General features: G+C 39.2%; 1 protein-coding gene across 13 annotated transcripts in view; it reads left to right on the top strand.

Annotated features, from left to right (window-relative positions):
* Map7d2 (MAP7 domain containing 2) overlaps positions 1-27,961 on the top strand; it is a 105,277-nt gene that overhangs the window by 41,514 nt on the left and 35,802 nt on the right. For 2 of the 13 annotated variants that reach the window (XM_038316497.1, XM_038316498.1), the window contains exons 2-6: positions 7,055-7,132; positions 8,381-8,544; positions 21,268-21,379; positions 22,171-22,269; positions 24,340-24,450. In XM_038316497.1, the coding sequence (XP_038172425.1) occupies positions 7,055-7,132; positions 8,381-8,544; positions 21,268-21,379; positions 22,171-22,269; positions 24,340-24,450 (564 nt within the window). Of the gene's footprint in view, positions 1-7,054; positions 7,133-8,380; positions 8,545-21,267; positions 21,380-22,170; positions 22,270-24,339; positions 24,451-24,716; positions 24,727-27,630; positions 27,718-27,961 lie in introns of those variants that run through there. The other 11 variants (XM_038316500.1, XM_038316502.1, XM_038316499.1 and 8 more) reach the window with 8 other exon arrangements.

Below are 27,961 nucleotides of genomic sequence, written 5' to 3' on the forward strand. Positions count from 1 at the left end.
AGGACTTCCAATGAACTGGGTGAACAGTGGTCTTAGAGGTGGAGTTGCCACCCACCCCAGTAATGGTGGGGCCATCCTTGAACTTCCAGTGTGGGAGGCTTTGGCATCATTGATGGTGGCATTGGCCCCAGTATTTACCAGTCCTTTAACGGATTTACCATCTAGAAAAATGGTCATTATGGGAGAGTGAGGAAAAATGAGAAGGGTTCAAAGACTTGATTTTGCTGGGCCAGTGGTTCCTCTTACTTGCTGGGCTGAGGGTTGCCTTTGTTCGGAGTTTAAAGGCTGTTATTGCGAGCTTCTCCAGTCTCATACCCAATGATAGACCTTTTGGCATTAAGGGCATTTGGTCTTTGGACAAGCCCTGGGACAATCCCTACTAAGTGGACAGACTGTCCAATTCCCAGCAATTACGGTCTGGAGGGGCGGAATTATCATTCTTGTCAAGTTTGGCATTAACCGAGGCATTGATGGAAGCCATAAGGGCAGAAATGATCCCTTTCTGTGTATCAATGTCATGGGTGGCCATGACCCACTTACAAATATCTTCATTTCTAACAGGTGCAATGGAATTATGCATGATGGTATTGAGCCCCTCCTAGGTTAGCTGTTTAATAAGGATATCCTTGGTAGGGCCAGATGGGACACATTTTACATTTTTTGACAGCATTGGTGACATGGGTCAAAAATTTAGGAAATTGTTCTGCAGCCTGCTGGACAAGATTGAGGAAATAGCCTACACTGTCCTGGGGCCTATAAAATTTAAGGGTCTTGAAGACTAAGTCAGATGCTTATTAGAAATAGGCATGCAGGCCAATCATGGATTGTGATACAGGATCAGTATATTGCCCACGGCCAGTAAGCATGTTGAGGGTAACATTAAGTCCAAATTTTAAGTTTGTATGGGCTTGGGTCTCTGCTGCATCATCACAGGCTGAGCGCCATTGCAGCAAACCTGAAGGGTGAAGGGCTGCCTTCAACATGGGGTACCAGTTGTAATGGGTTTGAAGCTGCATGGCTCATTGAATACCTGCTCAAAATAAGGGGAATCAGGGCCGGACTCATTAGCTGCCTTCCTAATTAGGGCCAAATCCACAATTGGAGTAGGGACCCAAGGTTGAGTGGCAGCATTGGGGCCCACATTGACAGGGACAGCAAAAGGATTGGTGGGGGTAGCTGTTGGTGGGAGGCAATTGCAGGTCACTCTGAGGGGGAGACTTGGGGACAGGTGACATTGCCATGGACCTAGCTCCAGCCTCCATAGGGACAGAGGGCTTAATATCTTCCCAAAAATAGACACAGTGGGAGGGGGTTCCTTGGAAGACAAGGAGAAGAAAGGCTTTGTGGTGGCTCCATCAAATTAACGATATGTCAGAAGGTTGCCTGTGACAGGTATAGAAAAAAGGGTCAAACTAATGGAAGTTGCCCCCATCTTAGGAGAATGTTCCAATCCCAGAAGGGAAAGGGTATTCAACCACAGTCGAATGGCCAAAGCCTTTCTGTAAATTAAGAGAGCAGCCACTGCCCTGATGGTTCTTTAATAGGTGGTCACATAACTGGATTAGTTGAGAAGAGAGACTAGGAGAGGAAGTTCAACAGTCCACTCTCCAAGGAGTGCTCGGGACTTCCAGTAAAGCAAGAGAGCCTTCAGATAATCCTGGAGAGTGGCCCCAGGCAAAAGTTGTCAGTTGCTCTCAGGCAGGGAGGGAGTCCACGCAAGGACAAGGACTGAAAGGAAAGGGAAAGCAGTGTTTCCAGACTCAGTGTGCTACTTATAGTGATATATACTTATATATATATATATAAGTATATATACTTATACTTCTGTGGTTTGTTAGGCCAGGGTCATATACTCACACAGTGTCTCCAGGTGAAAAGGACCTTTATTGGTGCTCTACCTCCTGGGTGGTCAGCCCCTATGTGGAGGTACCAGGACGAATTGAGTTATGATGGAGAGTTTCTAACCAGGATGACAAACGGGAAAGGAAAGAAAATGTAGGGATAGGAAAGAAAGACCCAACTTGCCAAGGGCTTAGAAAAGGAAAATAGGGGTCAACTCACCATAAACAGCCAAAGTGGGTAAACTCAAGACACTGGTGGAGAATCAGGATGGGGACAGGAGCCAGGGCAGCAAGAAAGAAAGAAAAATGACCAAAAGAGTGTAAGGAGGACACAAAAAAGAGAGCAAAAGAAAGGGGTTCATCCAGGTGAAGCACCAGTTGTAGTTTTTGGTTGCCTGTTGCTGCTGCCTTATGCGGGGCGGGGCAGGGGATGAGAAGACCACTCACACTCTGGGAGATTTCAGTACTGAAGCTGCTCTTTATTGCAAACAGGTTTTTTTGTTTGTTTGTTTGTTTTTTTATGGGGTCAGGGAAATTAAGCTGCCACAGGAACTTTGAAACTGGCGGTCGCTGCTGGTGTGTTGTGATTGGCTAGGAGCCTGTGTCATTAGTTACTGTGCTTTTGGACCCCTGACAGTTTGTCTTGGCCAATTTTGCTTACTCATTGTGAGTTTGCATGAGCTTGCTTGTACTTGCGCTATTGCCCGGCCTCAAAAACTATACAGGATTTGCCTTGGTGTTTCTCCATTTTTTTCAAGAACATTTTTGTGTTCATGTGCATTTTTTTGAGACAGAATCTCACTATGTATCCCTGGCTGGCCTGAAATTCATTGTGTAGACCAAGCTGGACTCAAACTCACAGCACTTCTCCTCAGCTTCCCCGGGCCTAGGATTAAAGAGATGTGCTATCACATCCAGATTGTTAATACACATTTTTAAAAAATATATTTTAATACCTGGATATCTATATATTCGTGATAATAGTGTTTTGAGCTTTAATGTTCTAAGCCTGCTTCATCTTTTTTTTTCTTTTTTGAGACAGGGTTTCACTGTATAACAACAGCCTTGGCTGTCCTGGAACTCAATTTGTAGACTAGGCTGGCCTTGAATTCACAGAAATCCACCTGCCTCTGTCTCCTATGTGCCGGGATTAAAGGTGTGCACCACAATACCTGGCTGACCTACTTCAGTTATAATATAAATTTATTAAATCTTCCTTGAATGAAGTACTTTTGATGGTATTACTGATTTCTCCACACCATTGAAAAGCATTTAAGCCAATTCAGATGATTATAACAGATGAGAAAGTAGATTATGAGAACAATAAATAACAACATGGTCTCCAAGACCTAGAGAGATCTGGTAATAAATATTCCTGTAATCCCAGTAACCTAAAGGCTGAAGGAGGAGGAATGCCATAAGTTTGACTGAGGCCAGTCTTGGCTACATAGCAAGATCCTTTCTCGAAAAGCCCAAATAAATAATAAAATAAAATTCACTTCTTCAATCAAGTTTTTAAAACAAAACAGATGGCTTCCTTTAGAAACTTTGAATTTCAATAATAGTTCTTACTAGTATCATGAATAATGGACTATTATTAACTCATTAATATTCTAGTAGAGTGCTTCAGACTAATAAAGTTCATTTCAAAATGAGTTTTTAAGAATGTGTTGCTGCAGATCAAAGATAACGGGAAGCTATTCCAACTAATAGTGTATCAGTGAAGTGTAGGGTTATACTGTTGCTTGCTTGCTCAGTATCACTTTTTAATTTTTATTTTGTATTGATAAGTTGTGTTTCAGAGGCACACATTTATTTGAATGCGGTTGCTTTGGTAAGTGTTACTACATCTAGAATGGGAACAAGGGTATCTCTAACATAGCACCTTCTGAATAGGCTATCTCAGCTAAGGTACCTCTTTGGGTTGGGTCTATCCTTGGGCCAGATTTGTTTTCTTCAAAGTTAAATGTCTCTATGACACTATGTAAGGCACCTAAAGTCCCAACTCCCCCTGCTTACTCAAAGTATATATCTCTCCTATTTAATGGGACAAATATTTCAAAAACATCCCATTTAAGGAAAAGGTAAATAACTCATCTCCAGCTTCTACATTTTGACTACTGACAAACTTCCAGAGGCTGACAAGAGACCTCTAGAGTCATCTTAAGGTAAGGAGAGACAGAAAATAAATAAAATGTCCATGGATTTGATCAGATACTACCAATAATAAAACAGCTAAATTTAAGCCAGAGGAACCATGGGAAATTACCATGAACACCAACATCAGGAAATGCTTTCTAAAGAAATGATGATACATGCTAAGCCATCATTTCACCAATGAGTTACACCCACAACCTAAACTTGTACTTAATTTGGATTACTTTACATTTAAATAGTTATGTGTAGTTTTTTTTTTTTTCCTTCGGTTTTTCGAGACAGGGTTTCTCTGTGGCTTTGGAGCCTGTCCTGGAACTAGCTCTTGTAGACCAGGCTGGTCTCGAACTCACAGAGATCCGCCTGCCTCTGCCTCCCGAGTGCTGGGATTAAAGGCGTGCGCCACCGCTGCCCGGCTTAGTTATGTGTAGTTTATGACTGCCAAATGGATATCACAGAGATTGCAGATTACCCATGTTAGGCTGTTTGCTATCAGTGAGACAAAGCTGAATTGCTTGCTTAAACCAGGAGGAACCTAAGTTCTTCCCAGAGTCCTACAACTTTCATCCATTTTATACCCAGCATCAGTCTCTAATATAGAGCTGAGTAAATAACTCCAAATTATCAGTCTGAGAAACAAATAATGCTTATGCCTTTACTTCTTAAGGACTGAGTTTAAAGGCATATGCTACCACCATGCCTGGCTGCAAGTGGTCCATAGTAACAGCTTGATTGTCACCTCTATTATGATGAAGCTGCTGATCATAAACATTTTCTAGAAGAGAAATTTGTGCCTCTTACATTTGTCCACAAGAGGGCAGCCTGAGATCTTACATGTCTGTGGAAAAGCCATGTAAAGCCTCAAGGCATTATGGGCAGTTTCAGCTTTTTGACCATTTTTTTTCTTTCCAATTTTTCTGTCTTTTCTTTTTCTAATTGAAGAACATTTTGATAAGTTCCCAGACTTGCCTCAGATTATAAGCAGACCTGTTATCATCAAGATTGTGGTGTGGTGTACTGATGAAGACTTGGGTCCAGCTTAGGTAGGCACATTGGTATGGGTGCTGGTGGCTGCATCTTATCAGGCTCCTGGGCTTTTTTTTAACAGCTTCTCAGACAAAACAAATTCATACCAGTGGAGCTTGAGGTAGAGACTAAAGCCTAAAAGTGTTTTAAGATAAGAAAGATCTGATGTTTTCTTCTTACTCCTCTAGCACTAACTTCATGGCTTCCTTACAACACTGTGTGTATGTTCTGTGTCTTGGAGACACTGAGAAAGAGGTGGTAGTTGAAACTGGTCAAACCTAGAGCTATCCCAGTTATATGTAGCTCTGGAGGCTGCCAGGGAGGCCAAGTTACAGAGATCTGTTTAGGAAATGTATGGATCTGTTTAGAAATTGTATGGAGCACGGGGCATCATGGATCTTGGAGTCTTGAAGGTGGGTGAGGTTAAAAAGACGACAGTATTAGTGGTGGTAGAAGACAAGGAAGGCAATGTAAGCTAGATGATGTGCAGGGCAGGGTGCTGAGGTCAAACTGGAAAGAGACACATTGTGGGTAGCCTGGAATGAGTTGGGGCTGGGTCTTTAAATCCATGATGATAAGCCGGGCAGTGGTAGCACACGCCTTTAATCCCAGCACTCGGGAGGCAGAGGCAGGCAGATCTCTGAGTTCGAGGCCAGCCTGATCTACAAGAGCTAGTTCCAGGACAGGCTCTAGAAACTACAGGGAAACCCGGTCTCTAAAAAAAAAAAAAAGAAAGAAAAAAAATCCATGATGACATTCATATTGTTGGCAGTCTCATAATAATTAAGAATTGACTAAAAATGAATAATAATATTATTATATATATTTACTTATAATATATAATAATAAAAATGGATAGTGTCACTTGTGTCAAAGGTTGTATTTTTCTAGTACTTGTCTCTTGAGCTTTAATATCCTGATACATAATTTATATTGCAAAACCAAACATATGTTGGAAATCATGACAGTTCAATTCGTCATGTCATTCCCTACCTGTATCTCCAGTACCTACATGGTAGGCCTGGCTTCTTTGACCTTCTCTCGAATAACAAATAGAAAAGGCACTAGAAGTGCATATTGCTATGGCAAGAAAACTAGTATTCACATATGAAGTTGGTGTGATGTTCCCAGAGAAGAAGGGCCCAGATACTGGGAATGTGGTTGCATTAGAAATAAAGCTTGTTTCTCCAAAACGGCATGCTTAAGCTCTATATAGCTAATTTTCATGAACAATCAATGGAACTACAATAAATTATTCTAAACTTAAACATCCCTTATTTATTTATTTAAACTTAATTTAGAAAACCCTTTAGGGCCTTGTGGGGAATGGGATGGGGATATGGAGATGTAGGGATAGTTCCTGGACATTTTTGGGTAGCTGTTATTTGTTTCATCTTATTTGTTACAGATATTTGGATGATAAATATATAGGAGTATATTATTTTCATTTTTTCCTGTGTAGTTCTCAGATATTAAGATTGACACCAAAGCAAACTTGGAAGAACTAAAATTAAACTTGAGGATAACATTTTACGGTACTCTCCTGAGGTGCTTGCATGTATTTACAATTGACTTATTCCAGAAAATTAAATCTTTTTCTTTCTGTATAATTGATATCCAAAATCATATTCACTTTTTGTCTTTTCCTCTCTCCTGAATTATTCTTCCCTGGACCTGCAAGCCAGATTAGAATAGGATTGGTGAGCTTCTCTGCACACTGCTAGATTTCTGTGTCATTTAATTGCATTTCTGACCCTTCGAGGGCCAGGCCTTGGGACAAGAATTAACTAAAGGGCTGTTGTCAGCACCACTGCACCACTCATTGGCAAACACATGTGGAAGCCATGACTGCTGCCCCTGAGTTGTTAGGACTGGCTGAGAATGTGTGATAGGAAGTGAGTTTTTTGAAATGAATGGGTGACTATGGATAATACTTGTTTATATCTATGCCCAGAATCATATACCTAACCTTCTCTAGCACTCAGTAGATAAAGAAGAATAAAGTACTGAAAATCATCTTTTCTATCTCATAGGCATGGATGGATTTTTAAAATCAGATGAGAGACAAAGATTAGCCAAAGAGAGACGAGAAGAAAGAGAAAAATGTCTGGGTAAGTTGTATACTTTGGCTGTTCAAGTTCAAGAAAGTAGAAATGAGATAGTGTCTTTTCTAAGGTCATTAGAAATCTGTGAATGAATAGGAAGAGAACTAAGACTTGGTAGACAAGTCTAGAGAATTGAGGATGAACTCACACAGTGACTGGCAATGATCACAAACACCGCATAATTCTCTAAACAGTTCATTTACTCTCCAAATATGGGACCTCCATTATGTCCTAATCAGTATCCTTGGAGCTATGGACAACAATTGCCTCCAATGGGACTTGAGAGATGTTTCAGTGGTTAAAAGCACTGACTGCTCTTCCGGAGAACACAGGCTAAATTTCTAGAACACACATCAGCTCACAACTGTCAGTAACTCCAGTCCCAGGGGTTTCAACGCCCTCTTCTGGTCTCGTTGGGTACTGCAATGCATGGTACATATACATACATGCAGGCAAAACACCCAGACATACAAACACACAAAAAAACCATTGCATCCTTTGATCTGAGGAAAGCCTTGATGCCCTCATTTATCCACTATGTGTGCTCACCTTCAGTTTTGGTATCTAGAAGAGCCATCCTCAAGAGAACTGTAAAAACCAACACCCATTTTCTGCATTACCACAGTATTCCCAGTTGAGAAAGGCTTTTATTTTTTAACTTCTAATTGGCTGGAGATACCACCATGGAGTGATGTGAGGCAGGTAGATGATAATTTCCCCTATTGTATTAAGGTGAACAAGAAGCTTTTGAATTCTTGTTTGGCCTCCTGGGCAGTTCAGGCACTATCTCCAGGGATCCTTTCCCTTGCCTGCTAAGTAGAGGTAAGGGCTTCTTAGTAAATGGCTTGATGGGAAAACAAGGCTTTATGTATCTTAATGCTTTGCCTAGATCACTGTGCATGATCATTTAACATGATTTTATTGAATGTACCCTTAAACTATCATTACTATAGTCACTGTATGGCTTAGCTGTTGTATACAAGTTTGGCTTAATGATAGCAATAATAGCCACAATTCCTCTTTGTAGAAACATTTTGTGTTCTACATGCGTTGTATCATTTTCTTCACCATATTGTTATTACTCTCTCTGTGTAACTGAGAAACAAGGCACAGAGATAACATATTTGACATGCCCCACACCACTTAACTTAATTACTGCATCCTAGGATTTCACCAGATTATTTCTGTGTTCTTGGTCTTAACTCAGTTTGCATAAGGAGCTCTTGAAATTACACTTATGCTTCCATTTCTCAGCTGCCAGGGAACAGCAGATCTTAGAGAAACAGAAAAGAGCCAAACTTCAGTATGAGAAACAAATTGAGGAGAGATGGAGAAAACTTGAGGAGCAGCGTCAGCGAGAGGACCAGAAGAGGGCTGCAGTGGAAGAGAAGAGGAAGCAGAAGCTCCGAGAAGAAGAGGTGAGGTCCTGAAAACCTCCTACCCCAGCCAGCTCAGTAACTTGCATAGGGCAAAAGTGTTCAGGGCATTTTGTATACTGCCCAAGAATGGGGTATAAGAAAGACTAACTCCCAAATCTTGCCTGATGACTTAGCATGCCACCTTTCAGTACCACAATACAAAGAGTTAGTGGGTGTAGCACTGGCAGAGTTGCAAAGAGACTTAGCCATTAGATTCAGATTTGTTGTATAACCCAGGGCAAAATGCTTGCTCTCTCTGGGCCCTGGTTTGCTTGTCTTTGCCGTGAGAGGTTGAATTTTTGATGGTTTCCAAGGCTTCTTTCAAGCATAATTTTTTCTTACTAAATTAAGACACACGGGCTTGTGGCTTGCGTTTGAGTGTTACAGCCAGGAGGAGGTCTGTGCTTTGAAGACAGACAAAGACCAACGAGTATAATATGATCATTATTTACTGCTTGAAAACTATCCTATGTTTGAATTCAAAGATGCTAGTGTATTTAAATTTTAATGTAGCTCCCTGCTTTAATCATCATTTCCAGTTACCTTTTAAAAAAAGAAATGGAATACAGTTATCTCTATGGAGCCCATTGTTACTAAACTTTGGAAGTATTTTTAGGAAGCATATTTGAGTTATAGATTTTCTTAACAAGTATATTTTAAGGATGTAATCATACCCTTGTATCAGGAGATCATCATTTTTTATTCATACGGTATAATGACTCATCTTTTAGTATGAACAATGTAGCAGTTTGTCAATTTCCAACACTATTTAATACATAAACTTTTATTACAAATTTAGTGTTTTTAAAGTCTCTGAATGATTACTATATATATTTACTTCTTTTTATAATAAAATTTAATAAGAAAATAAAAGCATCAGAATTGGACAGGACAAGCAAACAGAAGAAAAAGAGCCCAAGAATCAGAGACCCACTCATTTGAACACTCAAGAATTCTATAAAAACACTAAACTGGAAGCCATATTATATAACAGAAGACCTGGTGCAGACCTGTGCAGGGCCACATGCTGCTTCAGTTGTGTGAGTTCATATGAGCTTTGATCATGTTGATTTAGAGGACTTTGCTTTCTTGGTATCTGCCATCCTCTCTGGCTCTTACACTTTCCACCTCCTCTTCTATGGGGTTCCCTAAGCCCCGAGAGGAGGGACTTGATGGAAACATCTCATTTAGGGTTGAATGTCCCAAGGACTCTCACTCTACATAATGTCTAGCTGTAGGTCTCTATGTTTCTTCCCATTTGCTTCAGGAGGAAGCATTTCTGATAATGGCTGAGCAAAGCACTGATCTATGGGTATAGCAGATTGTCATCAGGAGTAATTTTATTGCTACATATTTTGTTTACTTGTTTTATTTTTAGGACGGTGGTTTTGGGTTTCCCTAGGTCCCTAGTCTCAGGTTCTTGGTCACCCAAGGAGTATGGGTTTTATCTTGTAGAGTGGGCCTTAAATCAAATCAGATATTGGTTGGTTACTCCCACAAGCTTTGTGTCACTATTGCCCTAGTATATTTTACAAGCAGGACACCATTGTAGATCAAAGGTTTGTGGCTAGCTTGGTGTTTATGTCTCTCTTTTGGTAGCATGCAAAGTACCTTCCTCACCAACAACTTATTTGTAAAGGCACTATGTAGGTACCAGCTCAACTTTTCCATGTGCAAATGACCTGTGCATCTTCAGCAATGACACCTTACTGTCAGTTTGTGGATAACAATCTATAGTTTTGGCAACAGCCTGGGCTATATAAGGATTCCCATGGGACTCTTTTGGCCAACAGCTTAATAAGATGTAACTAGTTCCAATACTGGAAGCTTCATTTGGTGATCAGAAATGGCCAATTGGGACTCTTGTCTACATCATTATTTGGTAGTTTCATTTAGATCACCTTCATATATGCATGTGTTTTAGGAAACTTCTACTGTGTTAGGTTTCCATATGACCCCCCCATGCCCCTTAATTTTAGCTGTCTATCCCCATATTCCCTCCCTCATCCCACTCTCCCCTTCCACTCCCAACTCAATCCTCCTATTCCAGCCCACCCATCCATCCATAACTATCTATTCTATTTCCCATTCCTAATGAGATCTATCTGTACCCCAAGTCACTTACTCTGTACCTAACCTCTGTGGTTCTAGGATTGTAGCTTGGTTATCATTGACTTAATGACTATTAGCCACATATAAGTAAATATATACCATATTTGTCTTCCTGGGTCTGTGATACCTCACCCAAAATGATCTTTTTTATAATTCTATCCTTTTACCTGTAAATTTCATGACTTCATTTTTTAACTGCTGAGTAATACTCCGTTCTGTAAATGTACCACATTTTCTTTATCCATTCTTCTGTTGAGGGAAATCTAGGTTGTTTCCAGTTTCTGGCTATTATGAAAAGAACAATGAACATGGTTTAGCAAGTATCCTTGTGGTAGAATGAAGCATCCTTTGGGTATATGCCCAAGAGCAGTATAGCTGGATCTTGAGGAATATCAATTCCCAACTATCTGAGGAACCACCATATTCATTTCCATGGTGACTGTACAAGTTTGCACTCCCACCAGCAATGGATGAGTGTTCCTCTTGCTCCACATCCTCTCCAGCGTGAGTTGTCACTTGTGCTATTGATCTTAGCCATTTTGATGGATGGTATGTTTTATTATTATTCAGGATTGTTTTAGTTATCCTGAGTTTTTTGTGTTTCCATGTGAATCTAAAATTGTCCTTTTAAGATCTGTTGAAATTGTGATGGGGATTTAATTGAATTGCTAGATTGCTTTTGGTAGGATGGCTGTTTTTATTATATAATTCTACTGATCTATGAGCATGGGAGATCAATTGTTCCATCTTATAGCTTCTTCAGTTTATTTTTTCAGTGACTTGAAGTTATTATTATGTGTCTTTCACTTGCTTTTATATTTTTTGAGGCTATTGTGAAAAATGTTGTTTTTCCGATTTCTATTTGCCATTTATATATAGGACGACTACTGATTTTTGTAAGGTAATCTTGTATCCAGCTACTTTGTTGAAAGTGCTGTAGGAGTTTCCTGGTGGAATTTTTAGATTTGCTATGTATACTGTTATATCATCTGCAAATAAAGATACTTTGACTTCTTCCTTTCTAATTTGTATCCCTCTAATATCCTTAAATTGTCTTATTGCTGTAGCTAAGACTTCAAGTGCTATACTGAATAGGTATGGAGAGAGTGGACAACCTTGTCTTGTTCCTGATTTTAGTGGAATTGCTTTGAGTTTTTCTCCATTTAATTTGATGTTGACTGTAGACATACTGTAAATTGCCTTTGTTATGTTTTGGTATATTCCTTGTATCCCTGATCTCTCTATGACTTTTATCATGAATGAGTGTTGTATTTTTTTCTAAGGCCTTTTCAACATCTAATGAGATAATCCTGTGGTTTTTGTCTTTCAGTTTGTATGGTAGATTACACTTATAGATTTATGTATGTCGAACCATTCCTGCATCTCTGAGATGAACCCTACTTGATCATGGTGGATGATCTTTTTGATGTGTTCTTGGATTCAATTTGCAAGTATTTCATTGGGAAATTTTGCAACTTATAAAGGAAATTGGTCTGTAATTCTCTTTCTTCATTGTGTCTTTGGGCCTTTATGTGGTTTGGATATCGGGGTGACTTTGACCTCATAAAACAAACTGGGAAGTGTTCCTCCTGTTTCTATTTTGAGGAATTATTTGAGGAGTGTTGACATTCTTTTTTGAAATTCCGGTAGGATTATGTGCTAAAACCATCTGGTCCTTGGCTTTTTTATTTTATTTTATTTTTTGATTGGGAGACTTCTAATTCTGCTTATATTTTTTAGGGGTTATAGTCCTATTTAAATTGTTTATCTGATTTTTAAAAAAATGTCTTTTTAAAATTTGTTTGTTCTGTGTCTTTTATATCATATATCTTTTTTTGTTTGCTTTTTTTTTTGAGACAGGGTTTCTCTGTGTAACAGCCCTGGCTGTCCTGGAACTTCCTCTGTAGGTCAGGCTGGGCTTGAACTCACAGAGGTCCACCTGCCTCTACCTCCCAAGTCCTGAGGTTAAAGAAAGTCCTACACCACCACGACACGGCTTTACATCATGTGTATTGACCCCATTCATTTCTCCGTCCCTTCTCATCTGCCTGCCGCCCCCACACCCCCTCCCACCCAAATAAAACAAAATTTAAGAGAAAAAAAGGAAAAAATAAAATAAGAAAAACATTAAAAAATCTCATCCGGAAGCACAAGTTCTGCCAGAGCCATGTTTGCCGTGCTCTGAAGAAATCTCTTCTGTAGAAGTGTTTCTTTTATGAACCTGGGTGCTCTTGTTTCTGGTGCATAGATGTTAAGAATTGCAGTGTCCTTTTAGTGGATTTTCCTTTGACTATTTAGTGTCCTTCTGTAGATGGTTGTTTTTACTCTTTGCTCTTTTTTTTTTGGGGGGGGGGGCTGTCACCCAGCTCCCAAAGAGATCACACAGAGAGTCTTATTCTTACTTATGAATGCCCAGCTTTAGCTTGGCTTGTTTCTTGCCAGCTTTTCTTAGTTTATCCGGTCTACCTTTGCCTCTGGGTTTTATCTTTATCCTATATGCCTTTCTTTACTTTTAACTCCATGACTTTCTGTGTAGCTATGTGGCTGGCCCCTGGAGTCCTTCTTCTTTTCTTGCTCCTTGATTTTTCTTCCCAAATTTCTCTTCCTGTTTATTCTCTCTGTCTGTCAACCCCACCTACCCTTTCTCATGCCTTGCTATTGGTTGTTCAGCTTTCTATTAGACTAATCAGGTGTTTGAGACAGGCAAAGTAACACAGCTTCATAGAGTTAAACAAATGCAGCATAAAAGAATGCAACACATCTTTACGTCTTTAAAACAAATGTTCTACAGCATAAACAAAAACACATCTTAAAAATAATATTCTACAACATCCTTCCCTATCTCTACTTAGTTTTTGTTTGAAGTTTATTTTGTCGGACATTAAAATGGCTAAACCAGTTTGCCTCTTAGGTCCATTTGTTAGAAATACCTTTTCTCATTCTTTTACCATGAGCTAATGTCTATCCTTGATGCTAAAGTATGTTTCTTGGATGCAACAGAAGGATGGATCCTGTTTTCACATCTTTTCTGTTTGATTCCTGTTATTTTGGTTTGTTGTTGTTGTTGTTGTTGTTGGTGGTGGTGGTGGTGGTGTGTGTGTGTGTGTGTGTGTGTTTGGTTTGTGTGTTTACCCCCTTTTGATTTCCTGTTCTGGGATTATTCCCTGTATTTTCTTGACAATAATTAACCTCTTTAGGTTGGTGTTTTCCTTCTAGTGCCTTCTGTAGAGCTGGATTTGTAGATAGATATTGTTTAATTTTGGTTTTATCCTGGAATGTCATTATTTTATCCATATATGGTGATTGAAAGTTTTGCTGGTTATGGTCTTCTGTGCTGGATCTGTCCAGGCACTTCTGGCTTTCAGAGTCCCCACTGAGAAGTCAGGTGTAATTCTAATAGGTCTGCCTTTTATATGTTACTTATTCTTTTTGCCTTGTAGTTTTTAATATTCTTTCTTTGTTCTATATATTTAACATTTTGATTATTATGTGCTGAGGGACTTTCTTTTCTAGTCCAATCTGTTTGGTATTCTTATGCTTCTTGTATTTTGATACATCTCCTTTAGGTTAGAGAAATTTTCTTCTGTGAGTTTGTTGAAAATATTTTCTATGCCTTTGACCTGTTTTTTTTTCTCCTATCATTCTTATTCTTAAATTTGGTCTTTTCATAATGTCCCAGATTTTCTGGATGTTTTGTGCCAGAATTTTTTTATTTAACATTTTCTTTGACAAAGGTATCTATTTCTTCTATCATGTCTTCAGTGCCTGAGATTCTCTGTTCAATTTGCTTTTTTTTTTCTTTCTTTTTTTTGGGTTTTTCAAGACGGGGTTTCTCTGTAGCTTTTGGAGCCTGTCCTCAAACTAGCTTTAGTAGACCAGGCTGGCCTCAAACTCACAGAGATCTGCCTGCCTCTGCCTCCTGAGTGCTGGGATTAAGGGCATGCGCCACCACCACCCGGCTTTCTCCAATCTCTTGTATTGTGTTAATAAGTTTTGCTTTTTAGGTTCCTGTTCAAGTTCCTAAATTTTTCCTTTCCAGATTTCCCTCAGTTTGGGTTTTCCTTATTGATTCTGTTTCTACTTTCAGGTCTTAAACTGTTTTATTCATATTCCTCTACTATTTGTTTGTGTTTTCATAGATTTCTTTAAGTGATTTATTCATTTCTTCTTTAAGGGCCTCTAATATATTCATAAAGGTTGTTTTGAAGTCCTTATTTTATGATTCAGCTATATTGCATTTCTTAGGGTCTGCTGTAACAGGGTTGCTGGACTCTAGTGGAGATATACTATCCTGGCTGTTAATGATTATGTTTTTTATGCTGGCATCTATACATTTTGGATTGGGGTGATTGTAATCCTAGGCGCTGATATTTGGTTTTGTCTTTGTCAAGTGGTCTATTTTGTACCTTAGTTTCTGTTGCCCTTTCTGGTTCTTAGGAGAGAGTTGTGGCTGTTTGTTGTGTGGTAGGAAATTCTTCTGGGATCTTAATATATGTGGCCGCTGAGAGTTTCAGCTAAAATGTGTTTTTGAGTATTGGGAGCTAACAGTTAGAAATGGGGATGGGATGGGGGGACCTGAAGGGGTCTACAGGAGGGATAAAAACCAGGATGTGGTAATTTCACTGGAAATGGGGACAGAGTGTAAAGAAGGATCACAGCCAAAGCTCTGCTATATATAGAGCTGGGGATGAGACTTGGAGGAATGCAGAAAGAGGTGAAAATCTAAAGTTAGCCTGCTTGTTTACCTGGTGAGAGTGGCTTGTCGGTTCCCAGGGAGTGGAAGTTGGAGGCTATGATTTTAAAAAAAAACAATGAGTAGGGGAAGAGAGACTAGGAGGGGAAGATCTTTGTGATTCACTAGAGATGGGAGCCATTCAGAAGGGAGAGTGCAGCAGAACTGGGCATGAAACTGGAGGGTTGGATTTGGAAGAGCGAAGGGAGTGGTGAATATCCTCTAGTCAGCCTACTTGCTTCCCTAGCCAGAGTCCACTTTCTCTTTTTTTTAATTTTAAAGAAGACATATGTACACTGACCATGGACTGAACCACACATATAGAGACCCACCTTTGCCTGTAAAGTGGCATCTATTTATGGTGATTTGTGTTTTCTTAGCAGATGAAGGTCTAAGCAAGGCTGTGATTCACTGTTGCTGGCTTCAGTCTGATTGCTGTGGCTTTTTCTGGTCTCAATTTATACCTCACTCCTATCGCTAAGCAACTGGTAGCTAGAGCAAGTCATATAGCCCCCTCCCAACTCTGTTTCCTCAGACCCAAAAAGGAACAGGGACTGAAGAAGGTGACTTGTAAAACTGTCCAGCAAGCACCTACTACAGAGTAATCACTAGAAATGTGACACTCTCCAGTTATTTCAGGTGACTTTGGTGGATGCAAGGTCAAGATAGAGCTCCAGAAGACATGAAACAGTCTATGTACTGTTTTAAAAAAACAGTAAACCACATGAAAATAGAGGCTGAACGTTGAGAGGTTCAAGGTTATCCTTGGTTTCATAGACTGTTTGAGACTAACCCAGGCCATGTTTCAATAAAATATAAAAAAATTCTGAATAAAAATCCAAAAAAGAAAACAGAACAAAATTCATGTAGGCCTGGTGGTACCGGTTTCTAATACTAGCTACTTAGGAGGCTAGGATTGTAGGATCAAAAGTCCTCAGGGGATGTCTTGGCTATAGAACAAGTTCAATAATAGCTTGAGCAATTTATTGAGACTCTATCTCAATGTAAATAGTTTAAAAAGAGTACTGAGGGTACAACTCAGTGATAGAGCACATTCCTAACACATGTATATCCTTAGGGTCAATCCTCAGTATTGGCAGGGGGAGCCAGTGTATGAGAACTGTTTGGGTAATTTAAGCCAGATGTATCCATTCTTAGCCTGTGTGTTTTTCATGAGTCACTGGAGTTGCCCATTTTCTTCCTTTCCCATCCTCCATTCCTTGATGACTTAGAGTTTGTCTCTTTCTCCCTGGCATACCTATTTTAATTCTGGACATCCTGCTGAATTGCTGATTCAAGATAAAGCTTGTAACTGCTTCTTCCAGAAAGGAACACTATGAAGTGTCACATTAGATACTTCTCATGCTTCAGCACATCTTGCTGTGTGACAGAGGTCCACTTTGGCGGCAATTTCTATGCATAATTTTCCTTTATAGAACATTAGTCTTAGAGGCATTTAATGTAGTCAGTCTCATACTCATTGTTAATGAGGGGATATCATGTTAGATGGTTAATCCTGATACAATTTAACCTTTAGTAGCTTAACTTCTGGATATTTTCTGGCTCTGTGCTTTCTTTTATCCCTAATGTAATAGAGGATATAATCTAACCTTTTGTCAGCATAAACACAATCTGAAATTACTTTTTTCTTTTTCCTAGGAACTACGTGGCACAGCTTTAGCATGTCAGGTCTAAACTGAGAGTTGGGCTTTGTAAGGTTGTGTAGCAACCCAAAAAAACCCAGAAGCTTGCCTTTGTCACCTGCTCCCACCCTCAGGGCCTCAGGAGACCCAGGTATAGCTTAGGGACTTTCCACACATAGGGTAACCAGTTAACCACATCAGGGTTAGTTATACTGCTGATACAAAAACTTAGTGTTTTCATATCTTTAGGGCAGTGGGATTGCTCTGCCCTGTGGAAGTCCTCTAAAGGAAGCCTTCTGTGGTCAACTCTGGTTCTTGGAGATCTCAGTGAGGGCTGTTGAATGCTCAGCACCTGGCTTTAGAATGTTAATTTTTCCCTCAGCGCTGAATTTAAGTCCTTTCAGTCATGTTCTGTCTCTGTCAACCAAGAAAACACTTCAGTGGAAAGATTATTCATTTGATATAGGCCATTTTGCTTCTCGAGCCTATTGCAAAGTGTTGCAGGAATCCTACCCCTTGGCTCTGATATTTCAAAGGTCATAAGTCTGTCATCTCCTCTCTCCCATGCACCCCTTTCCTGTTTCATATTCCTATGATGACCATGATACTGTTCTTCTAACCTTATGTGTCCTGGCACAGAAGTGGGGGATCTCAGTGTCCCTTAATACCATACTAGGAGTTTAAGAATAGCCAGAACCAAATAAAAAATTATTCTGAAGTGAAATCAGTAATGAATCAGATACATCAAGACCAGATAATCTGGAATGACATTCTGTTTTCTAAGACAAAACCAATACCCTGACTCTTAGAGGTCTTGAGAATTAGCAGGAGTGACAGCAGTTGTCCTATGAAGGGAGCCATGTCCAGTATCCATTTGAGACCCTGTCCTTGAACTAACTAACTACACTTGGTGGAAGTCACCTTTACTTCCTGTAGTATGCCTTATGCTACATACCTTCAGAATTGAGCTGCTAGAACAAGTTCTTGTCACCTTAAGTTTTGGTGGACAATTCATTATGCTTACCCAATCTTTATTCAGTGTAGCTTCTTGACTGATTGGTGGGATTTAGAGAAAGAACAGCTCTTTTTCTAACTAAGAAAATCTTTCAAAGAGTAGCTTTACCTCTTTAAGTTAGGTTGACATATCTAACCTTCTCATACTGTCATTGCTTAGAAATTAATAAAAATACTGGATATAAGCCGGGCGGTGGTGGCGCATGCCTTTAATCCCAGCACTTGGGAGGCAGAGGCAAGTGGATCTCTGTGAGTTCGAGGTCAGTTTGGTCTACAAGAGCTAGACAGGCTCTAAAACTACAGTGAAACCCTGTCTCGAAAAACCAAACCAAACAAACAAAAATACTGGATATAAAACAAGAAATTTATGAATTTGCCTAAACAAAAACTAGACTCAGCTGAAGTCTGGCCACTCCTAGAGGGACTTGATTGACCATGGGACTGGATATAGAAATCTGTAAAGAGGAGACCCCTGTGAAGCCTGTTGTGGACTACTGGGGGATTGTCTTTACAGTGTCATCCATGAGTACATATAGTAAAGGCAATAGAAAAAGTATAGCTTGCTCTCTGTCTTTGTCTCTCTGTCTCTCTCTCCTTTCTCTCCACTCTTTTCTCCCTTTCCCTCCCATCATAAATTGTGATCTTTGATCCAGTTTTGACTTTTTGCATGGAGTAAAAACTAGGATCTAGTTTCATTCTTCTAGGTGTGAATATCCAATTTTTCCAAATGCTCTACTGAGGTTGGCCAGCTCAGTGGTCATTGTTGGTCTCAGTTTTCCAGATTGGTCTAGTCATCTAGTCAAATGTAGACTCATCCAGAACTAAAGAGATCAAGGGTTAAGATCCCCTTCTTTTCCTTCTCATAAGCATACATGGTAGAACAAATTGAAGAGACAAGAATATGTCTTGTCCTTCCCCAACCTCTGTTGGTTGCCAGTGATACTCGGGAGAACCACAGCTTAGTAGGCACTATGTAGTTCCAGTATTGATGAATACTCTTTTTTAGTGTAACTAAACATTATTTCCCTTGCTTTTTCATGCCCAACCTTTTATCTATAAACAATGTTTCCAAAAGTATGATCCTACTAGGAGTAGCACCTGAAACTAGTTATAAAGGTAAACTCTTGGGTTAGTTGTAATTCAGTGGTTGCTTAACATGTACAAGACCTGGAGCTCTAATCCTCAGTACTGCCAAAAGTAAATATAAGAAGGCATCACCCTCAGATTACTGAGAAACCCTAGGAGTTTCCTTTGTGCAGTTCTGATGTATCCACACTGAAATTTGAAAGCCGCTGTTCTAAATTGTCTTATTCTTCTTTCAAATTCAGATTCATTTAGCACTGATTAAAAACTTAAGCACCTCAGGTACTAGATCTAGCTGTTAACCTTGTATGACATGGTCATGTAAGTAATATCATCTTCATTGTATAGGTGAGAGTATTGAAGCCCAGAAACGTAAAACGGCTAGAAAGCTAAAACGTGCATCACACATCTACTCAAACACAAGCTTTCAGTGTTAGAATCTGGAACAGCTTAAGAAATTGAGGGTGTTTAGCATGAATAGATTTTTTGCCTAAGTTTTCCAGGGATATGTCTGCTTTAGGAGAGCAAGCAGTTCTTTATAATTCTGCCTCTTAGATAGCTGTTCAGTGACAAGGCTGACTTCAGTGGTCTTTGTTCTGACAGTGTTCACTATCTTATGAGGTCCTTTTGACATGTAGAAAATCTACCAAAACTCTTCCTGAACTAAATTTATTCCAGGGTCAAGTGATTAAAACAGATTAGGTTGCTAGTTAAGTACTTACTGTTAGGTAAATTTATGTAATGAAATACTGTTTAGTCTCAGGCTTGGGCAGCTGTGGTTCACTCATCTTATCTGGAAGACCACCACTGTTCATCACCAGAACTTAATGGCCCAAGATCATCAGGATAGGACACACAAGAAATGCACACTCATAATTGGAGAGTGCCTGACCCCAAACTAGAACACTGATGCTTAAGTCATGATCATTCAGGTTTTGCTATCCTAAATTAAGTTTTCTTGATTCTTTTTATTAATCCACAAAAAACCTTAGCTACATATTTGTAGTTCAATAGCGGGTTAGTCTAGTCCTAGAGCAGTGTAATGAGCAGCCTTACCTTGGGCTTCTCCAGTAGAAGCAAGGAGTGGAGGGGGCTGGAGAGATGGTTCAGTGGTTAAGAGCATTGACTGCTCTTCCAGAGGTCCTGAGTTCAATTCTCAGCAACCATATGTGGCTCACAACCACCGGTAATAAGATCTGGTGCCAACTTCTGTCTGCAGGGATACATGCAGGCAGACCATTGTATACACAATAAATAAATAAATCTTTAAAAAAAGGAGTGGAGCTGGTATTTGCATTGTCATCGAGGTAGTGGGGGTGCAGAATTAGAACACCATTGCTTCACTGTCAAGAACAACTTTATGAAAGTAACACTTTGGTTAATATGGGTAATTTGATAAATCCTACTTTAAAAGAGAAGCTTGGTATCTGTTTTTATTTTCTAGTTAAAAATTACTTAGTCCCTGACACCACCCCATCTATACACATGCACCTAACTGTGGCAAGGCACTAGGTGTTTTATTTTGTAGCTAGAAGTTTCTGTATCTCTGTCAAATCTTGGACTATGCAGTATTAAGAGTAGTATGAGCAGAAAAGTATTACAGTGTAGAAAAGGAGCTCAAAGATGAAAATGGGGCTTTACAAAATGTGTTTCAAAATCAAGTGTTGTTCTCAAAAGCTATAGACAGGGCTGAAAAATTCAAATTATACTTCAATTTAAACTTTTCTCATGTTTTCAATTTGAAAGGCTATATTTGGTACTGGGACCAAATTTCAGTTCTCTTAACCAGATTTGAGACAGGCTTGAAAGAGTTAATGCTTATTGAGCATTATTCATATGCAAATCAGGAGCTGGCTTAGCAACAGCGTCTCCCCAGGGAAGAGAGGGGAGGGGACAGGACAGGAGACAGTGTTCACAGTCTGTGGTTGGAGAAGCCAGCACTAGCCTAGATGTATTGTTTACTCTCAACCTACCAAAAGGCATTGGTGTGGTGAAGAAAGCACACATACATGGATTTGGGATGCTGAGCACAGAAAACCCCATTTGGTGACTCGTCTAGGCATCAGTGAAGTATAACTGAGTGGTTGTTACTGTTTTCTGTTAATATTCTATGCTTTTTGCTTTGGGGGATTTGGGCAGGAACGTTTGGAAGCAATGATGCGCCGGTCCCTGGAGCGTACACAGCAGCTAGAGTTGAAGAAGAAGTGTTCATGGGCAGGATCACTGGCCTCAGGGCCTGGAGGACGCGATGGTGAGTTTAATGCTGTCTCTGCATTGCAGGGCCCCTATGGGGAGATCACGGGCATGACCGGATGTCTGCAGGACTGGAAGATGCTATGCACCGCTTTACAGGCACCTTTTCAGACACTTAAACTGCCGTGCTTCTTGTGTGTATGCATTGCTCATAAAGGGAGCTGCCATTCTTCTTGCTGTCAGATAGTAGAAGCATGAATACTGGGCTTTGGGGGAAAAGCAAAAGAAAAGCAAAGAAAGCAAATACAGTGTAGCTGGACTAAGCACACAGGACCAAAAATAATCTCATTTTAGGAGAGAGGTAATGGCAGGAGGCACAGTCACAGCCCTAAATGTGACTGGAAAAGGTATAGCAGTTACTCTCTTAAGAAGGGCCAGCCTTTTCCTTCTTCCTCATGATTTTTTGTTGCTTTTTTGATTATTTAATTTTAAAGCAACTTACTTCATTATCCAATTCATAATCATCTTTCAGTTTTCAACTGCCTAAATGGATAACATCAGGATGACTTTTTCTTCTTTTCAGTGTCATAGTATGTTTCAGGTATCGCGGTGTTGTTACGTAGAGTTACGTACTAACTCTTTTTGAGAGCAGATGTTTAAATTACCATATCCTGACTTTGCCATCTTGTCCTTTTAATTATTTGGCAGTGAATATACCTTTTCTTTTTTCCTTTGAGAAGGCAATAACTAATTTGTTACTTTTCTTATTTCTTTATTAGAAACTAAATTGCAACAACAAATTGGAACTTTTTTTTACCTCTCTTTGCTCTGATTTTTTTTTCTGCATAGGTGAATCAGAAAATACCCCACCCCTTCCTCTAACTTTAGCAGCCAGCACCCTCCCTTCGGACACAGGGACCACTACAGCTGCTGCCGAGTCCATCAACGGTATACCCGAGCATCACCATACCATAGTGTTTTGTGATGACTGTTCTGATCACCCTCCTCCATCACTGTGTCTGTCTCAAGTTTTTTCACAATTGATTTCTTAGTCTGACTCTTCATAACTTTTTCTCTAGAGCTGTGAACAGCATTCCCATATGTTTTTGTTCTTAGAGCTGCATGCTTTATGTCTTAATGTCCTGGAGATATTTCATCCTCAGCTCACTAACTTCTGCCTTTAAAAAAACTCATCAGTATTTGTCTTTTATGCATTTAGACATTTAACAGTTGCATTGGCCATCTTATTTTAGGTATCAAGTAACAAGGCACTTTTCATTGCTTCTGGTGAATAAACAGAAATCACACAGTTTTCTAAATAGAATATTTGAGCTTGGCTAATGTAATAAATTTCTGAGGAAGTGTTCAAGAGGTAGTGGTAGGGAATTTACAGTACTAACATAGGGAATCCACATAGTTAGACAAGTTGGCTTTATGTCTAACTCTGTCTCTCTTTCCAAAAGGCTTTTTTGTTTCAGATACAAACATAGAAACTACTTATGGTCTAGACTAAGAGAAAAACTTAGTTTGCATTTAGTAATGACTTTAGAAATACTATACATTTGAATGATAAACTGAAAATGAGAAATAGAAGGCATGTGATATTTACCAGCAATATAGAGGGGAATATTAATTGTAGGAATAAATATTTTGGTTTTGGCTTTCCTCGGACACAGAATATCCTTATTGGTCGTATCACAGATTTTGCTTTATGGGTTGAGATTTGGTCCTCTCCCATGGAAAGGTGAGAACAGAGTAGTACTATCTAAGGCTAGTAACAAGGTGAGGTGTGTGACTCAGACATATAATTTATGGAAATTCCAAAAATATCAAGATGAGATAATATTTTAATGCTGTATTTTAAAAGATTTAAACCATATTACAATCCATGTTAAACACAATAACATTGCCTCCCACTTCCCCTCTCTCCCTCCCCTCCTGCTTCCCCAGGGAACCCATTGTGTTACCTAGTCTAAGCATGCACTCTACCACTGAGCAACATCCCTGACCATGATATTGAATTTCTGGAGACTAGTGCTATGCCAAGCCATATCAGAACCTGAGACAAAGGGGAAAAAGTATACAGTTATATACATGGTTTTATAATTTCTAGTGGTTTCTTATTTTTCTGGAAAGTTAAAGTAATTAAAAATCAAAGAGTAAGAGTGTTAACATTTAAAATATTGTTTCAAGTATAAGTATTTTATGTATCCTCAATTAAAATATGTTATATTTTGATTTTATCTTAAATAAAATGATTTAAGATTGCCACTTGGTCAGTAGAAATTGCCCTATACAAGGAATTCTCTCATTTGAAAATATAAGCTAAATTTTGAAAATATTAGGAGTTAGCTTCCTTCTTCAACAGCAATGCATGCATAGTTTTACTTTTGCCTTGGGTTTTAACATAGTCTCACATGCACTGTCAATAATTTTCTGTTGGTTGTAATATTTAATTTAGAAGTCAGTCTGAAACAGTGACTGGAATATGAGAACACCAAATCTAGGGCCAGAAGTTTAAATCCTTACTGTACTGTTAAAGCATTTGCAGAAGAGCCATTTTGATGTTATCTCTTAAAATAGGAAAATCAGCAACTGCTGAAGTTAGTGTTACTTTAAAAACAACTCCTTGCATTACAAATTGCATTCTTTTCCCAACCTGAGCCTAAATAATTCTGTTTCATCACATACAGTTTTAGTCAAGGTGCAAGATATTTCTAGGAACAGTTGTCCCTGGTGGATACAAGAAAACACTAGGTGGGATTAGTATCATTTTTAGCTGAGTATCTGAGTGAGTCTGAACATTTAATTTAACAAGAAGAACATGGTAAAGAAATTGCAAACCAGTGGTTGCTGTAGCCTGGACACTTCCAGATTAAGATAATGAAAGCAGTGTGCTATGCTGCAGTAGAGCACCACTGAATTATGTGTGGATGAGGACAGGAAGGACACTTTGAGATTTGATTTCACAGGCTACAGTGATATGAAAACCAACGTATTTAATGCATTTCTCTGCAGCATGTGACAAACTTTCAACATCAACCATGAATTTGCCAAAGCAGACGGAGCCTCCTATGAGTAAACGCCTGTCTTCATCCACCGTGGCAATATCTTATTCCCCAGACCGAGGCAAGTGAATGGGTAGACCTTGTCTCTCCAGTTTGCTTCTTTCTGGTGTGAATGTCTTGACAGTGTCCTTTGCAAAAGCCTCCTCTCAAGACTTCTGCAAATATTAGTACTGTCTTAACCTCTAGGGTCTGACTAACAGGACTTTGGAAAATGATATTGTTCCATAAGGAAAGGCAATTATTGATTGATAGGAACGGATATTCCCCTAGTCTGCAAGAACCTATTCCACAGAGCATGGAGAAGATTTTTTTGTTTTGTTTTTTAAGCTCCTGCTGGGTCAGTGATATAATATAATTGATTAGCCAGAAAGAGCAGAATTGATTAGTTATCGTGGAGACTTGATAACATAGAAAAAATGGGACTCTGAGGTCATTCATGGTTTGTAGGCCTGCCTATTTTATAAATGAAAATAGAAGTACAGAAATAATATAAGGATGCTTTTTTTTCATTTATTTTATATTCCCCCTACCTCCAGTCTACCTGCCCCATCCACTCTTCCTCCATTCAGAAAGGGGCAGACCTCCCATGGAGTCAACAAAGCATGGCATATCAAGTTTAGGTGGTACCAAGCTATTCCCCTGCATCAAGGCTGGGTGAGGCATTCCAGCATGAGGAATAGGTTCAAAAAAGCCAGCTCATGCACCAGAAACAAATCTTGATTCCACTGCTAGGGGCCCCACAAACAGACCAAGACAGACAACTGTCACCCACATACAGAGGGCCTAGGTTGGTCCCATGCAGACTTCCTAGATGTTGGTCCAGAGTCCATGAGCTCCCACTAGCTCAGGTCAGCTATCTCTGTGGGTATCCCTGTCCTGATCTTGATGCCCCCCAACCATTGCTCATACAATCCCTCCTCTGTCTTTTCAACTGGACTCCAGGAGCTCAGCCCAGTGCTTAGCTGTGGATCTCTGCATCTGCTTCCATTATTTACTGGATGAAGGCTCTCTGATGACAATTAGGGCAATCACCAATCTGATTACAGGAGATGGCCAGTTCAGGTACCACTTTTGTTAGGAGTCTTACCTGGGGTCATCCTTGTGGATTTCTGGGAGTTTCCATGGTCACCAGGTTTCTTCCTAACCCAATTTTACCCCCCTCTATCAAGATATCTCTTTCATTACTCTTCCCTTCAGTCCTACCTCACAACTCGACAAACTCAAATCCTTATGTTCCCCTCCATCTCCTCCCCCTCACCTTGCTCACTCCCATTTTACCCAGGAGATCTCATATGTTTTCCTTTCCAAGGGAAATCCATGTGGAGGATGCCTTTTCAAGTAGTATTTTTGTTTGGGAGACAGTGTATATAGAGGGACACATAACTATTTTCAGAACCTGAGTAGATTTAACAGCATCTGTGTTCTGATGGAGGCTCAGAAGATTCATTGGAGGCCTGAATTTTTGCCTTTTGTTATACATAGGTTAAAAAAAAGAGGGCTCTTCTTGTGTAACATGCATATCCTAAAGCACCAGCGAAGGAAAGTTGGGTACTATAAGACTATTAGGTTGTCAGGTTGGCCAAGAGATGATCAGGAAGAGATTTGTGACTTGGAAGAGGATAGTGGGACTTCCTGATTGTCATTCACTGGCATTGCCTCTATCCCTCCATTCCAGAGGCATGATGTATGCAGCAGAGTCCCTATAAGTGTCATAATGCTGCTGATTTCTGATACCCATTCACAGTAACTACTAGACACACGGAGGGAGGAAAGAGTTTGAAGAGAAAATGCTTGACCCTTTTAACTCTATAGCTATTCCTTTAGTTAGTGAACATACTCCATATTTTCTCATTCATTTCTTTGCATTGATGAACATGCAAACATAAATATGTTATATCATGGTTGACAACTATTATCTGCTTGATATTCTAAACTGAAAAGTGTTAATCTCCATACCATTTACTAAATAGCTATTCAAACAATATACACTGTCATATATTATATCCCCAAACCAAAACATTTTAGTTACTAGATTTTATTTTTTCTTTTTCTTTTTGAGTTTTTTGTTGTTGTTTTGGCATAGATTTTTCAGGCAGGATCTCATTCTATACTTCATACTGACCTAGAACTCCTGATATTACTACCTCCATTCCCAAATGCTTGGTGTAAATCATCACATCCTATGATCACTGAATTTTGGATCATGAATCCTAACTCATAATCGGTTGACTATTATTTTTGTGCTGTTTGTGTAATTTTGCCCTTAAATCATTTTTTAAAAGATAGGAAAGTATTTATTTTTGTATTGTTATAGGATGGCACTTTTCATTTTAAAAAATCGGTTTTTTTGTTTGTTTGTTTTGTTTTTTGAGACAGGGTCTCTCTGTGTAGTTTTGGCTGTCCTGGAACTTGCTTTGTAGACTGGGCTGGCCTCAAACTCAGAGGTTCACCTGTGTCTGTCTCCTGAGTAGTGGGATTAAAGGCATATGCCACCATGCCCAACTTTGTATGTTTTTTAAATCAGTTTTTTTAAAATTTTCTTTTAATTTTTTTAATTTTTAATTTTTAAATTTTTTCATTGAAAATATATTCTCTCATATAATACATCATCACCTGACCACAGTTTTCCCTTCCTCCACTCCTCCCAACTCCCTCTGACCTCCCCTCTCCCTGATATCCACTCTATCTCTGTTTCCTTTTCAGAAAAGAGCAGGCCTCCAAGAAGGCCTAAAATGAGTTCTTGTTGTTGTTCCATAGGCACAGTCCTACTTTTCTAGTGTTAGATGTACTTAGGGAGTACTTAGTGAGTCCACATAACTTTGAAAGGGTGTTAATTCTCTTCAACTAATACAGCTCACTGTGCTTGTTTTTTGTTTATTTTGCTTTGTTTTGGTTTTGAGACAGACACTTACTGTGTAGCTTAGGATTCTCCTGCTTCAGTTCCCAAATGCTGTGACTATAGGTGTGTACTATTACATATAGCTCAGGTCACTGTAATAGATTATGAAATTAGTTCTGATACCACAAGAGTGAGTGAACTCTCCTAAACTCTTAAGTTATATCTTATTTGTTTGATTTTGCTAGGACAATCTCCAAATCCATCCTTTGTTAGAATTATTTTTATTTCCACATTTGTTTTGCCGCCAAAATGTTAAATGTCACATGCACTATCTTGTTTAAACATTATTTTCTTTTACTTTAATTCTGCTTTTTAAAAATTTAATTTAATTCAGTCCCTCAGCTCATTGCATGCACCCTAGTTCCATGGAACCCTTTCTTGTTTTGAGACTGCTAATACCCCCACAGGCTTCTTTAGCCAGAAGCAGAAGTATATATATATATATATATATATATATATATGCTCTCAGCAGGCCAGTGACTCAGGTAAAAAAAGGCCAAGCTGTGAAGTCAAAAGAAAATTCCTGAAACAGTTTTGATCAGACTTGGATTCCTGAATTTTTGCATTTTGCTTCTCATTTGCTGGCTTTATGAAGTTCTTTTAATTGTTAATAGCATTTTCTGCCTAGCTATGTTTAGCTGTTGCTGTTTCTTTAAAAGATGATTAATATATA

This window comes from Arvicola amphibius, chromosome X, assembly GCF_903992535.2.
Source record: "Arvicola amphibius chromosome X, mArvAmp1.2, whole genome shotgun sequence".
Taxonomy (NCBI): Eukaryota; Metazoa; Chordata; class Mammalia; order Rodentia; family Cricetidae; genus Arvicola; species Arvicola amphibius.